At 35.8% G+C, this 16,311-nt stretch overlaps 1 protein-coding gene across 1 annotated transcript in view; it reads left to right on the forward strand.

The window, feature by feature from the left end:
• Nucleotides 1-16,311, forward strand: part of CNTNAP4 (contactin associated protein family member 4) — a 244,003-nt gene that overhangs the window by 138,337 nt on the left and 89,355 nt on the right. The window contains exon 4 of the mRNA XM_050912810.1: nt 13,126-13,273. Coding sequence (XP_050768767.1) covers nt 13,126-13,273 — 148 coding nt within the window. The remainder of the gene's footprint in view (nt 1-13,125; nt 13,274-16,311) is intronic.

Raw genomic sequence — 16,311 nt, forward strand, 5'->3', positions numbered from 1 at the left:
CTCTGCATTACATTTCTGAGGCATCAGATGCCTGCTAGAGCAGTAGTATGTCTGTAAGTATGTTAGCTATTAAACATAGTTAAGTCTCTCATGCTGTGGATTTTCTCCACTTCTTTTTTAAAAAGGACAGAAGATACAAATGGCTCTTATTTTCTGTTTAATATGAGCAAATACTTGTGTTTGTACTTCGTTTTGTGTTTTATCCTATGTGCATCATGTAGGATAAAGGTAATAAGACACCAGTGGTAAGTCTAGAAAGAAATATAATTGCAACTGATAGTATGAAACCTTCCAGTCTTCACTGAAGCCTGGATTGAGAATGTCTCTTTGTCACGGTTTGACCCGAGCCAGCAACTAAGCACCACACAGCCAATCGCTCATTCCCCCCACAGTGGGATGGGGGTGGAATCGGAAGGGTAGAAGTGAGAAAACATCTGGGTTGAGATAAAGACTGTTTAATAGGTAAAGCAAAAGCTGCACACACAACCAAAACAAAATAAGGAATGCATTCACTACTTCCCATCGGCAGGCAGGTGTTCAGCCATCTCCAGGAAAGCAGGGCTCCATCACACGTAAGGGTTACTTGGGAAGACAAACACCACCACTCCAAACGCCCCCTCTTCCTTCTTCTTCCTTCAGCTTTTATTGCTGAGCATGATGTCATATGGTGCAGGATATCTCTTTGGTCAGTTGGGGTCAGCTGTCCCAGCTGTGTTCCCTTCAAACTTCTTGTGCACCCCCAGCCTACTTGCTGGTCGGGCAGTGTGAGGAGCAAAAAAGACCTTGACTCTGTGTAAGCACTGCTCAACAGTAACTAAAACGTCCCTGTATTATCAACACTGTTTTCAGCACAAATCCAAAACATAGTCCCATACAAGCTACTATGAAGAAAATTAACTCTATCCCAGCCAAAACTACCACGCTCTTCCAGCTACTTTCAGGTCTTTTCCCAAACTTAGAAAATTCCTTCTTCTCCTTCCTCCCCGCCGCCCGAATAAATGAGTAATATTCTTTGAATCTATTCTGCTAAAATAGGCTGCAGCAAAAGGATTCCTGGGAGGCCAAGTGGCCTTTTGCTAAAGTTCATATCATTTTATTCCACAGGTGCAGACTGCCTTCTTTAAAAAACCTTTCCTTGCTTTGCTTAATTTAAATTTCTGTACCTCTTTTCTGCTGCTCTGCATTTCCATCTGGGGTCCAAATACAGTCACTACAAAACCATCTCATGTTGTTACCACCTTCAGTGCTGATAGAGGATTCCTTATTAGTGCTAACAGCTCACCACTTCGGGTTACTTTAACTGCTTGTCTCTGACTTTGAAGACAGAACTTTATTTTTATTTTGTATCCTCGTGAATAGCTAAATTCTGCACTTGTGAGTAGAACACGACTTTTTTCCATGATGTCTCTGTCTCTTGTGCTTACATTGCAGGTGTTTTTAAGCACCATGTTCACTAAGGTGAACACTATTGAGAACGTGTGTTCCCCAGTTAGTTTTTTTACATTGTATTCAAGAGTGTTAAGAGGCTACAACACATATGTCAAAGTTATCAGTCAAATCAATGATGAAATACAAACCTTACTGAAATGTTTGCATCTGTTTCTCATAAATGCAAAAAAAAAAATTTGATTTTATTAGATCAAATAAAAAGATGAAACATAGCAGGAAGTAAATCACAGAATCATAGAATATGAATTGTTTTCTTTCACACAGTAATCTTTCTTTATTTGTAATCAGAAGGAAGTTATCATAGTCTTCTGATACCTGACTTAAATTGTTTTTTGGGATTTTGTTTGGGTTTTGTTTTTTTTTTAATCCTCCAAGAAGGAAATAATAGTGTTTTCAACCTGACAATTTCACAATTTCTCATTCAAGCTATGAAGATAATGAAGGTAACTCAAAGCGCATGTTTTAATTTTTTCTCTGAAAGCATGAAAACTAGAAGTCTATTTTACTTTGACTAATGAATACATACGGACAACTGAAATTCTCACATAACCAATTGACTCCAGGACTCAGTTTTTTCATCTGAACACCAAATGCTTCATATATAAATCTAGCCATGTTTTTCATCCCAAAGTGATGTAGTCTTGCTGCCTACAACACAGAAGAAAGAGGGCTTGATGGAAATGAAAGCTTTGCAGAGACATAGTAAACTTGTTGAAAATAGAACATCTGTTGAAAAAAATTGCATATTGAAGTTACATAGGGGAGAATATGATGGTGTTCATCTGCTTAATCCTTTATATTTCATTACATTAGGCAAGTGATAAGTTTTAACATTTATTTTTATCTGAATGATCATTTCAATATCTGTATCAGTTACGTATAGGTCTGATTTCACTTTATCTTTAGTTTCTATAAAAGCCTATTAAGTTGTCTTAGTCTATTTCGATGCAGATGTGTAACCACAGAATAAAAGTGGTCAGCTAGAAGTGTGATCAACTAGATGAGAGATAGTTAGTGAATGTCATCAGAAAACTTGAATTTGGGGGATTATCCTACTGTCACATCTGTTTTCAGTGTGGCTACCATGAATGCTGACATTTCTGGAAAACTGAACCTCTGCTTTTGTACTCCAGATGTTCTCAACAGGAAATATTTTACACATTGGATTTAATTTTTCCTAGTCACTGATAACTACTTCTGAATGCAACCTTAATATACATTTGCTGAACATTTCTGCTGAAATTTAATACAGAATTAGTATACAGAAAGGTCTTTGAGCCTTATTGTTTACAGTCTATCTGAAAAGCTTAATCTCTTCAGTGAGTTTCTCTGGGGTTTCATTTCATAATATCTTTCAACAGAGTAAAGCAAATAACGTGGAAGCTGCTTGTTTTTGAAAGTTTTTCTTATAAGCAGATGGCAAGCGCTATGTAAAAAGAAAACTTATAATTTGCCACTGAAGTTTTTGGTAAGATGGGTGAAATATTTGACTCATATGGAAGTTGTAGCAACATAAGAAAATGATTATGTTAACTTGGTGTGTTATACACTATTGTGAGTTACAGAAGAATTCATATACAGGCATTTCTCTGAAGTTAGAAATGGTGAGACTTTGTGTATGAAAAGCCACAGAAATAAATTTAGTAGAAAGTCTTTTTATTGAACTCTTTTATTGCTTGTGACCCTCAGGACATAAAAGCTGCAAAGCATTTGCTCTGCCATTTTTATGTTGCATAGTTAACGAGGTTTCCTTCCTTTGTTTCTGGTCATTTAATTTCATTTCAGAGCAACGTGTGAAATTGTATGCAAAGGAATGTTATACTGTAATATTAAGACAGGTTTTTTTATATTGCTTTGAGCAAACAGGATTCCCACGTACTGTTTTTGACATTTCAGTAGACGCACCGCTGTTGCATCATAGCTATTTTAGTTATAAATTACCTGAATTATCTTTATTTATTATTTCTTTCTGGTAGTGTCTGTGCTATGCTATGTGCTGTGGAAGTATAATAATGAATCCTGATTCCTACCTAAATTTCATACAATGAGAAATAAACCATCCTCCAAAATGTTACAACTTTTAACAAGTAAATACGTGGAATAAACAGGTTAAATAGTTTACTGTTCTTTGAAAACATTTTATAACATTTACAGAGCTTATTATTTCTAAGTGTGTAAATGTATTTGATTTGACACTCAACATTTAATACCGTTTGTAAAAACATTTCTTTATCCAGCACTGTAGTGGTTAAGCTTCAAACTGATTTTAAAGTAGAAAGGACAGTTACACTGTAGCCCAGATTCAAATTTCAATGTGTTCATATTCTACAGATTCTTTCAAATGGATTTATTAAAAAAAAATAAAAAGGGAAAATAAATTGTCATAAAACTTCCATTAAATACTACTTTGGTTGTTACCCTTGGAGATCATCACAGTTACCTTTAGAATATCAGAATCCAAATTCATGGACTACAGTTCCATATTTTAAAAAGGATATGTATATTCATTTCAGATAAAGAATCAGCTAATCTTTGAAAGTTGTTGAGAATAAAGATTGTTTAGAGTTCCAGTAATAGTATTATGAAACACATTCACATTTTCAATTTTCTGGAAATATCTGTGAGGTACGTGTACTTAGACATTAATAAATAAAGCATAATAGTTGCATAATTACATATTGGGAATTAATAAAGAAGAGTGGTTATGATAACTTTTTAAGGGAGGATTAACAAACCTCAATGTTGTGCCCAGTTGTGTTAATACAAGGGCTCCCTCCAATGGCGACAAGTTACTTCACATACGATTTATTGCTACATATGAATGAATGAAACAGGAAATAACGTAGATGGAAGAATTCAAAAAAGTAGTTGTCTCTGGTGGTTTACATCAAGATATTTTTAATGCATGCATTAGTCCCTGCACCATGACAACTAGACAATGATGTACCTTTTCATTTCAGATCTGCTGAACATGAAAAAAAAAGAAAGAAAAAAGATACTGTTTTTAGTAACCACATTTCCAAAGGAGCATGGCTAACTGGTGATAGACCTCTACTGGCTAGCAATAGCTATTCAAGGGCCCTAGATTCATATCCTACCTACCCACTCTTGCAATGCTGTTGAGTAAGTGGGGTATCCGACTGCTACTGCTGCAAAAAGAAACAAAACCCACGAACTTTTCGTTGTTAGCTTATTTTTTAGATATGAAAATCTTCCTTTTCTATATTAATATGAAAGCAAACTCTTTCAAATTTTGTTTCTTGAAAAGAAAAAAAAACAACAAAAAACAAGCAACAAAAGAGAAAGACAGAAAGAATCTCTAGTACTGGTTCCATTCACAAATGTCAGTTGTCACCTTTGATAAATTACCTGGTAAGTGCGGTCTCATGCTCTCTTCATCTCCTGCTTCTGGAGCTGTTCTTTTATGTAAAGCCATGCTGATATTCTGCTCACACAGTGAAAGGCAAAAAAGATAAAGAAACAAGTCATAATATCCCAGTGAATAAAACACTCACCTAATGTGAAGAAATGCCAGAAAGAGATAGACTGAAAGAATATTGGTACAGTTTACCCCAGTATCCTGTTTCTGACTGACACTAATGGAAAGCTGTAAGAACAGCATGAGGATTTAGTGAATGCTCACCAGCTATGGTCTCCAAGCCAGCTGTGATTCATGGCTTGCTACTTCCCAGGAAGAGAAATTGGTAAAGATGACAGAGGTGGTGCAAAACTGCACCGCCATCACCAACTGCACATACCAGAAAATCCAAATTATTTAGCTTTAAGATCAGGACTGAAATAAGAAGTCTGAACATGAAAGATAGGCCCAGCATTTTTACAGAAGAAAAAAATTTAGGCAAAGAAAAGAGAAAGGAGAAAAGATGACTGAAAAGGGAATATTTCACATGGTCAAATATCAACTTAATATTCAGAGAGTATTGAAAGGAAGGTGTATCTCTGAGGGGTGGTTTGTGTGTCAAGTTTTTGGTGCACTCCCTTGCATTGCATTGGAGATGTTAACACTGTTAGCCCCCACAGCATGGAGAAGGCAGACCTAGAGGTCTGAGCCTCACAGAGGTTCCACTGGGATTTCAGTCTGGTGTTACGTTATGAACTCCGTTTTTTTGCCTACCACCACCTGACTCAAAGAAAATCCACACAAAACCTCCATTTTATAATGTGAAACCAAATATGACAGAATCACAAAATGGTTGAGGTTGGAAAGGACCTCTGGAGGTCATCTGGTCTAACACCCCTGATTAAGCAGGGCCACCTAGAGCTGGTTGCCCAGGAACATGTCCAGAGGGCTTTTGAAGATCTCCAAGGACAGAGACTCCACAATCTCTTAGGGCAACCTGTTCCAGGTGTCTGGAAAAAAATTGTTTCTTTACAGTAAAAAGTTTTCCTTATGTTCAGACAAAACTTCCTGTGTCTGAGTTTGTGCCCACTGCCTCTTGTCCTATTATAGGACACCACTGTAAAGAGCCTGGCTCCATATTCTTTATGTTCTCATTTCATGTATTTATATACTTTGATAATATGCCCCCTGAGCCTCCTCTTCTCTATGCTGAACATCTCTCTCAGCCTTTCATCTTATGGGTGATGCTCCAGTCCCTTCATCATCTTTGTGGCCCTTTCCTGGACTCTCTCCAATATGTGAATTTCTCTCTTGTACTGGGAAGCCCACAACTGTACACAATACTCCAGGTGTGGCCTCACCAGTGCTGAATAAATGGGAAGGATCACCTCCCACCACCTGCTGGCAATACTTTGTCTAATTCAGTCGAAGATACCAATAGATTTCTTTGCAATAATGACACATTGCTGGCTCACGTTTAATTTTGTGACTTGGCGCTTCCATGTGCTGAATGTCATGAGGATCCTGTTGGTCCATTTCTCCAGCCTGTTGAGGATGGCAGCACAACAGTCTGGTGTGTCAGGTGCTCCTCCAAGTTTTGATGTCACCAGGAAACTTGCAGAGGTTGCACTCTGTCCCGTCATCCAGATCACTAACGAAGATGTTAAACAGGATTGGATCCAGTATTGACCCCTGGTGTACACAGCTCATTAATGGGCTTGACATAGATTTTGTGCCACTGATCACCACTCTCTGGGCCCAACTGTTCAGCCAGTTTTCAAATATGGCAGAATTAAAGTCACCAGTGGAGTCTACGCTTTTACTACACTTGTGTACAATAGCCAAGTGTTTCTTTTGCATCTGCTCAGAGTAACTAGTAACTTTTATAGCCACAAGTATTAGAAAATTCTGTCTAACAATCCCATAGCTCTTCTTTCATGTATTCTATCTAGGCATTCAGTTCGGTTTTGAGGTTTGATGCATCACTATCAGGAAAAGTGATGGAGTGAAAAAATTCTGTCAAAAAGTCACACATAAGAAGCTTTACATAAGAAGGATGACACTAACAGCAGTATCCAACCTGTCCATCTGATTGCTGGGTCATTTTACTACAGTGGCATAACATGTTCAAAATTATTTGGATAATGTTTTATCAATATTAATATGTTCCTTAGCATTAACATTACTAGACTTGGTTTACAGAGTAAAGTAATGAGATTATTGACAGGAGACCTGGCACGGAGAGTGTACAGAGATGTTTTCAACTAAGAAAAAGTAGTTTCTGAATTTCACCTTTTACTTATATTGAAGGTTGTGATATTCACCTTTTAATAAAAATTACAACGACAACAGTCATCCTGCTTCCACATTACTACTGCCAAAGAGGAAATTGCAGTGATTTGAGTCTAGGAGGTGGGAGAAACAGTTTTATATACACGTTTGACCAGCTATATCACAGTGTGCTGAACATTTAACCTGCTTTTTTCTAAATTTTCCTGTCTGAGAACTGATGATAATGACAACTTTTTTCAAGTGTTTTGACATTTATAGAGGTCTCATTAATTTTAGTAGTTGTTGTTTTCTTGCTTCTTTCTGTTCTCTAAAATGTGCTTGCAAATGATTTTAGCCTAGGCTGTTTCAAGATCCTGTATCTTCTTTTTAGTTAATATTATAAGTGAAATATAGATTCACTGCTTACATAAATCTAAGTATCCAAGTGACTTTTTTAGGAGGACATTGTCGGCAAACAAAGTACAAAAGTAGAATGAAAAATAATATGGCATAAAATACAATCCAGTTATTGGTTGAAGGTATGTCATGGCTTGCTGATTCCAGTATTTTGTTTGAAGTTTAAATAATTTGGCTTAAGTTGGTGTCCTGGGTTCTGCTGGGATAGAGTTAATTTTCACAAGAAGCTGGGAGGGGACACAGCCAGGATAGCTGACCTGAACTAGCCAAGGGGATATTCAATACCATACTGATGTCATGCTCAGTGCATAAACTGGGGGAGCTGGCTGGGAAGAGGAGAGATCACGGCTCAGGAACGGGCTGGACATTGGGTTCCGAGTGGTGAGCAATTGCATAGTGCATCATTCGCTTCATATATGCCTTTATTAATATTATTGTTATTATTATTTCTTCTCTCCTTGTGTTGTCCTATTAAACTGTTCTTATCTCAGCCCGTGAGTTTTTACTTTTTTCTTCCAATTCTCCTCCCCATCCCACCGGGCAGCGGGGAGGAGTGAGCAAGTGGCTGCGTGATGCTTAGTTGCTGGCTGGGCCTAAACCAAGAGAGTTGTTTTTGAAGTTTATCTGTCCTTAGCACTTTGAGGTGGAAGATAGATCTAGTTTGCAAGTCTTTGGGAAGAAGTTAATTTTACACAATACTCAAAAGAGGGAGCTGCAAAAGGAACAATTTCTCTTTACAAGTTGTAAAGAAATTGAGTGTAGGTGATGTATATGTAGAGGAATGCCACTGGTTATACCAATCTTCTTCCTGAGCATTTAAATTGTATGATGTATTTCTTGCATCCTTCACTGCCTGTTGTGTTTTATGCTGTGAATTTTAGGAATTTTTTGCTGTTTAAAAGCTGAAAAACATGAAGAACACTTCTATGGTGATACAATTTGTCATTATTACAAAAAAAAGAGCTTAAAAAGTTAAGAAGCATGAATATGCAACTGACAAGGCCATGTAACAGGACATGGCTATGAGCTAGGTAATATAAACATGAATATAAGGAGATTGAGTTTTAAATCTAAGAAGAAATATCAGTAGACAGCAAAGAGGATTAGGTCATGCTCATACTGGTCAACCAACCAGTTTAATACAGTAAAGCATTCCCCCTAATGTGCTGCCATAAACAGTAAAAGATACTAGAGGTGGGAACTGATACCTTGTTCTGGAGTGTTTCAGAGAATTCTTTTGGATACTGAATAATTTGAAATAGCTAGCTATATATAGTAGCTAGAGTTTTATTTCTTGAAAAGATATCTACTGTCTTCCTGCTTTTCATCATAGTACATGAGAATAATTCACCTTGAGGTGTTCTATGATGAGCAGAGACAGTTTAGTAACTTCTTATAAAGGGAAGCTATATAACTACGTACAATGTAATCTTTAGTTAAATAAATTCCGTTCTACATTTCTAGCTTATCATGTATAAAACTGTTAGTAATGCAGTTGCAAAATAGTGTTTTGAGACATTCTGAAGAGCACTCAATAGTCTGCTTTTGCCATCTGTAATTTTAATAGTACTCAGAGATGGCTAGTAATTAAATGAGAGATTTGTATTCCTCTTGGTAAGTGAAATAATTTTCTATAAGAAAAAAACAGTAGTATTTTCAGTCCTAAAAGCTATAAGATTCCAATTCTGAACTCTTGATCAAAACATAGAATAAATTATACTTTAATGGCAAATTCAACACCACATGAATTAAGAGATATTTAAAATATAATGTTGAATGGTATTCCTTAAAACATTCTTAATGGACTGCAAAAACATTAAGTGAAAATATAATTACGGATGAAGTAGTCTTTGAAATCTCTTCTTTCAGAGGATTTTTTTAAATTATTTTTGTGTATTTTTTTTTTCAAATAACATTGTGTTCAAAGGGAATTGTAATTGTGAATTGCATCACTCAAGTTTGTAATATTAAATGGTGAAATCAGTATGCTGCAGACATTTGCGATCTTTTAAGCAAGCACATTAGAAATATCTGTATAATTAAAAAACTAACAAACAAACAAATAAAAAAGCAAAAAAGCCCAAACTCCATTGTAACTAAGGAAGATGATAGCTTGAGGGAACTATTGAACGAAAGGGCAAACATAATATCTTGTGCATGACATCAATATATCCAATACTAATCAGTCATTGTTGCAGCATGGCAGTGATTTTAAGATCACTCCACTGTTTTGCTTGGAAATCATGTTATTGCTATAGCTGGTCAGATATTCTTCTTTTGACCATAGCATTGGTCAGGTGATGTGCACAACGTGCAGATGATGTAAATGCATCAGAACTTGCCAGACGGAGTATGCCTCTATGGAAACAGCAGAACATATTACAAGCAGTGGACATTGGCTGGAACAAGAATTTATGATGGTTTTCCAGACAGGTTTTTTTCTATCTGGTTTATATTAATCGTGTTGTCATTAATATACACCATCCTTCTTTACAAAAGAGATTATAATCAGTCAAATTTATGAATATGTGCAACAGCTGTGTGTTTTTGTCAATTTAAGATTACTCTAGTATAGTTCAACTATATCTTCAAACAATGCAGAGACAAGACCTGGTGAAAAATACAGCGAGTAACTTATGGCACAGGGCTCCACACTAAGACGCCACTGCTCATACTTTATAGCCAACAGATCTGTCAGTTTTTGCATAAATCATTGATTATAACCAATAAAGTCCTAACAATGTTTGATCATTCTATCTACACAATCATTTTCTCCTAGCCATAATTCCAAACTGGAGATCAAGTAAAGGAGGCAGTTGCCTGGTACATTGTTTTCTGGTCAGAGTGAAGGACTTTCACGCTCATTTTTTCACTTTAACCAAACAGTTCACATCTGTTGACTTTCAGGACCGACTTCAAAAGACTTTACTAATACAGTCTGGAGCACATGTGTGATTTCTGATGCCATAATGAACTGAATAATTCTGTTCTCAAAGCAGGGTTAAAATAGCTTGAGGTAAAGAAACTACAGCATTAGAAATTGAGCAGGAAGGTTAAAACAGCCCAGGGTACTTTTCCTTCGTGGAATAAAATAGGCTGTGAAGAGCTATCTACTGACACTTCTACACTGCTAAGTGCCCCTGCTACCGTTTAAGGCTAAACTGCAATATAGGGTTTCCATGTTTCAAAAACTGAATTCTTTGAGAAAGATGATATGTCTTCATGCTATTAAAAAGCAGTATAATATAGTATCTGTAAGAGCATCAACTAAGACTCAGTAGGCAGTTATATTGGAGGGGTTTGCTTTACAAACCTATTAATATTTACGCAAACAAGGCTTATTATATGTAACATTCATATTAACTGGGGGTCACATTGAGTTTTTAACCATCAGATGCCTGTGTAGGTTGTGAGGACTCTGCATAATCTAGAATAATGGCACGTTCCCTTTGAGTGATTTGGCACAAGAATGACGTGATCTGAACAGTCTGAAGAAGGCAGGGGTGGGAGGAAGGAAGCTCATTATATGGTTATAATTGTTGTGTGTTTAAACGATTGCTGGATTGGACCGTGAAACAGTAATTGCGTTCTGCTGCAAAGACAGGAGTGTATCTGTCACGCTGAATATGCTTCTCCTCTAAAAAGCCTACAAGCTACTTTCGTAGGCTTCAGGTATGCCTTTAGTATTTGTAGTCTGGAGGAAAAGCTGTCTGATTGCCTCCTCTTTCTCTTTCTTGTGAAAAGGATTAAAACTGAAAAAAGGCCCAAACTATGTATTTTAACCTTTAAAATGTTTAAAATCAAGCAATAAAGACCCATTTAATACTAACTCGATACACTTTAAAATGTGTTCTTCCCAGATAAAAGCTTTGTAAAATGACAGCTAAAAATATTGATTTCTAAACTGATCATTCTGAATGGTTTAAGGAGTAGTTTGAATTACTTTTAGGCTGTTACTGAAGTAAAAAACCTAATTTTAAATTAAGAACACATGGCTTAAGTATATCCTGCAGTAAAAAATCAAGTAATATGCATTCTGTACTCAAAACTTAACAACTAATTTTAGTGAGGTGGCTGCCCTCTGAAAATTATTTTGGAAAAAAATTTAAATCTTAATCGAACACTTCATTTGATCACAGTACTTAAACTTCTGGGGCCTGGGTTCTGGTTCAGTCAACAAACTAATTGGCACTTTCATTGGCCGCTATGTTTGTTACAGACTGCAAATAAGGATTTGAAGGGACAAGATGTCTGGAAGGGTCTCATCCTCCAAAGAGTAGCTCTTCTCCGGCATTTGTTTTAACATGTTTCCACCTTCACCCGCTGTGATAATGAAATTATAAAGCATGAAGCTGAAAGTGGTGTGGACATTCAGAGTCACTAACTCTCATTGCTTATTACTAGCTTAGTAGGTTAGCTGTAATGAGCCCATTCACTAGCTGTTTTCTTTTTGCTTTTCTTTTTTTTTCTATTGAATGTTCAGAGATTAGAATCTATTACAATTTTCCTAGTACAGGGGAGGGAAGGTGCAAAGATTCATGTATAGGAGGGTAAATAATGAATGCAATGAAGCTCGCTTCTGCTTTAAAAACTTATAGAAAGAGAAGCTGCATACCTAAAGTTGTTGGTTTCTATATACTTCTGCAGTTGCAACATCTGTGGCTTATGGCTATAGCAACAGTACTGTCCACATACCCAGAAATATGTAATCTTTTTAATTCTGCTCATCAAAATATTTCAGAGAGCTATTTCTGACTAATTTATCAGACATTTTGATCCAAAATGTTTGAGCAAATTCTTTCTGCTTCACATATCACAAACAGGCAATGAGAAAAAAAACCCCACACAACACCTGAAAATGTAACCAACAAAATCAGAAGATATTTTCCAGTCTTTAGGATGCTAAAGTTCATGATTACAGTTCTTAAGACTTTTTACATACTTCTTTACATTTTTTTATGTTTCTTTATGTTTTCTTTATGTAACAAAAAGAGAAAGTTAAATACTCTCAAAAAATATTTCTGTGATAATACTTTATTTTTTTTATCTCTCACCTGGGAAAAAGATTTGAAGTATAGATTTTTTTTTTTCAACAGAACACTGAATTAAAATCCTTTTATAATACTCTGGATTTTTTAGTTGGAAACCAGAGTCTTTCAACTCCATGGTCTGTCAGTATAAGAACTTTTTGGATTCAGCATACTATGCATCTAAAACACAGGTTTGCAATGAAATTTGTCTAACCTTTTGGTAAGAGGAAATCATAGAGCTCACCCTGTTGTCATATGAAAAAGTATTAGATGCTACAACACACTGAAATGCCAGTATGTTCTACACATTTTGTGAAAGGAATGTTTGGTTTTGAAATGTTTCATTCACTTTTAGAAGGTGTCATATTTTTCAAAGAGTGTAGTGTCAGTACTAAATGCACAGATGAGTTCACACTTGATCCAGAAGGATAATCAAGATTGATTCAGTGGTTGTTCCTATGGAATTTACTGACATTTACATTTTATTCCTGTGTTTGACTGTTTGCCAGATGAGGGCATAAAATGAAAAAGTCAGCAATACTTCCACATATTTCTGTATTTAATACGGATGTGGCTGATCTCTTCTTCATTTTCTTCTAGGCTTTTTCTGGAAACACAAATGCAGACAGTGTCGTATACTATAAGCTTCAGCATTCCATTAAAGCAAGATTTCTCCGTTTTGTGCCTTTGGACTGGAATCCGAATGGCAGAATTGGAATGCGCATTGAAGTCTATGGATGCACATACAGTAAGTGTTTTGCTGAATCAGCTAAATGAAATGACTATTCATCATTGTCTTTTGCTACCTAAATTACACTTGAAAGTAGATTTCTAAGCCTAAATTTAATCTTGAATAAAAACAATTCAATAGGTTTATGTGCAGACTTCACTATTTCTGCATCATCTAACAATATGTGATGCTTATTTTCCAGTTCTTTCTGTGTTGGAATGAATGGTGTGGACATAATCCAATAACTGATTTACTGCAAACTGTTATTTTGATAGTCTTAAAAACTACATCTTAACATGGTATACTTTCTACCTGAAAGGCAAAATGTGGAAAATGTTTACAGTTTTAAGTATATGTGGTCTTGGTCCTGAGCCAAGTAGCCAAGAGTACAAGTAGATAGACCCATAAATACACAATTGAAGGATACTTCAAAGTTGTTATATATTTAAGGGGTACTTTTAGAATAATTTTTGTGTTATTAATAAAACATTAATAACTGATATAAGCATTTGGAAGACAAACACATAAGTGTTGTAGTTGTATTGGTCTGCTGGACAGGGTAAATCCTCCTGTTGTCTTCCTGTTACAGTTCTGCATCCCTGGACTTTTTAAAAAATATTCCTCTTAGCAAGTTGTTTACTGCTTTTTATTCTCCACATCTTTTCTCCATGAGGGAAACAGAGCTTATTTTAAGCAACCTCTTTAATTGCTTGTTTTAAGTACTTTCATCTGTTGTTTTTTGTGGGATTTTTTTTTTTTCCAACTTCTATGCTTAAGTCATGCTTTACACGGCTGATCTCTTCTGAATGGTCTCTGTATCTCTCTCTTCTGTTTCCATTGATTAGTATCTGACTTTAAACTGAACATCAGTAAAACACATCTCTGGGCTTTCTGCCTTAAACTTGGCTTTGTAAAATGAGTAGAAGACCATGGGCTAAGGATATTGAAAATTTCAACCTGGCTGCAGGAGATTAGGTCACCTCAGAAATTAGGTAAACTACCCCATCCCAGAGAACAGACAGCTCATGCCAGGAGAAGGGTGTGAGAAGCTAAAAACACTCAGAATTCCTCAGTGACATCTGCCTGGACACTGGGAACATGACTTATGATTCCTAGAACAATCTAATGATACTTCTGTAACTGAGAAATGTGGCCAATATTCAATTTACCTTCCACTGTTTTAAGTACCAGGACTACTAAAAGTTAAAAATGGAGGCTGAAGAGATGACTTTAACATTCCCAGCTGAAAGCTCATCTGAGTCTCCCATTTGAAATCTCATCTCTGTGGTACTTGATGAGAGTACATTCTTTCCTGTCTCTAAGATTCACTGAAAATCAATCATCTTTGCTTCTTCTCAGTCCTTTACCTTGTGCATTTGACAATGTTTAAATCCTTACTCAAGTCTTGTTCTCAAACATTTCCAAACTGAAGCGTTCTTTTTTGCACATGCCTAAAATCTAGATTTTAATTATCTATATTCACTACTGTAATTTTCTCTATCACACCTTGCAAGGTACCTTATGGCTCTCTTCTGTGATTTCCCTGTTGTCATGCTGCCAATGGAAAATCTATGAGTCTAAAGGATAAAAAGAGGACAGTGTCCATGTTACTAAAAATAATAAAACATATAGAATAAGCAGTTACACAGTTAAAATATTTTGTGTGTGGTCAGTAACTATTTTTGAGGAAGATTATGAATTTTTCTGTATTTTACCTATTTGGTACAGGATCGATCCTATAGATAGCTTATGGAAACAAATCAGTGATAACTTCCTTCTAAGATTAGGCTGAATTTAAAAGGAATATTTACTTCATCCATTATCCACTGTAATGCAGTACATAAAGAATGTGATAGTGTTAAAAGTATGGAAATTTTTTTTAAAGCTCATTAAGAATTTCTCTATATTATGTTGTGAGTTCTTGAAATGCTTATTTTTTCTATGTATAAATGCTTTGCAAATGAATTGCAAACTGTTTATCATCTTCTTATTTATTTTGAACATCTACAATTACCATGTGCTTTTAGTAGTTCAATTCAGTGGTTGCTGTTGAAGACAACCCAGGTGATTATAGTCTTATAGTTCTAAAATATATCTAATAATTTGAAAGATTAGTTCTTTCTCTCCAGTCTTTTCCTCCATTTATCAGACACATGGAGGACATGTAGTTATTGTTACAGTAATTATGCCTGGCTGTTTTTGAATTGCTGTGTACTTTTCCAGACAGGACCAGAAAATAAAGAAAAGCAGAAAAGCCAATGATATCTACTTTAACTTTGATTCATACTTTCCAGATTTCCTATTTCTCATTCTTCTCTTCAGAGAGATCTCACTGGGTCTTATATTTTAAGAGCAAGCAACTCTCTTTCCATTTACCACTGAATATGTGGACTGTGTTCTGTATTCAAATGCAAATGCAGTAATTTCTTCCTTCAGTCTTATCTGTTGCAAATTACACAACTAAAACTAAAACTGCAAGAATATATAAAGTTGATCTCACTGTCACTCATTAAGTGATACTGAAAAATGCATGTCTGTTACATCCAAAAGAAGTCATTAGTATCTCAGTGAAGTAATACTTACAGGACAACTGTTGGCACTACTTCCAAGTTGCTGCTCTGTTGTCTTCCAGCCAAATACCTGCTCTGAATAACTTAGCCTAGTACCCTCAGAACTAACATTTCCCCTTTAATTACAGTCTCAGTGAGGTTTGGTAATGTCCATGATAGATGTCCATAGGATAAACCAGGCTGTTATGAGTTTTGTTTCCTTTTCTTTTTACACAGAACTCCTTTTTTACTATAAACTTTTTGGGTCAAGGACTGTCACATTTTATATGTTTGTAAAGCATACATCCAGAACAAGTCTTTCCATTTTTGCCTTTTAGCACTTATGGAATAGAAAGACTAAATAAGGTTAGTCAGTTATGGAGTTATATGAAACATTAAAAGGGTTCCCATGTATTCTTTGTGTTTAGTTCTTCTCCTTTTTCACTCTGCTACCTCTGCCATGTTCCTCAGTTTTCTTACTCCTGTTCTACAGCCTTTGTCATGTAA

Source organism: Gymnogyps californianus, chromosome Z, assembly GCF_018139145.2.
Source record: "Gymnogyps californianus isolate 813 chromosome Z, ASM1813914v2, whole genome shotgun sequence".
NCBI classification, from domain to species: domain Eukaryota; kingdom Metazoa; phylum Chordata; class Aves; order Accipitriformes; family Cathartidae; genus Gymnogyps; species Gymnogyps californianus.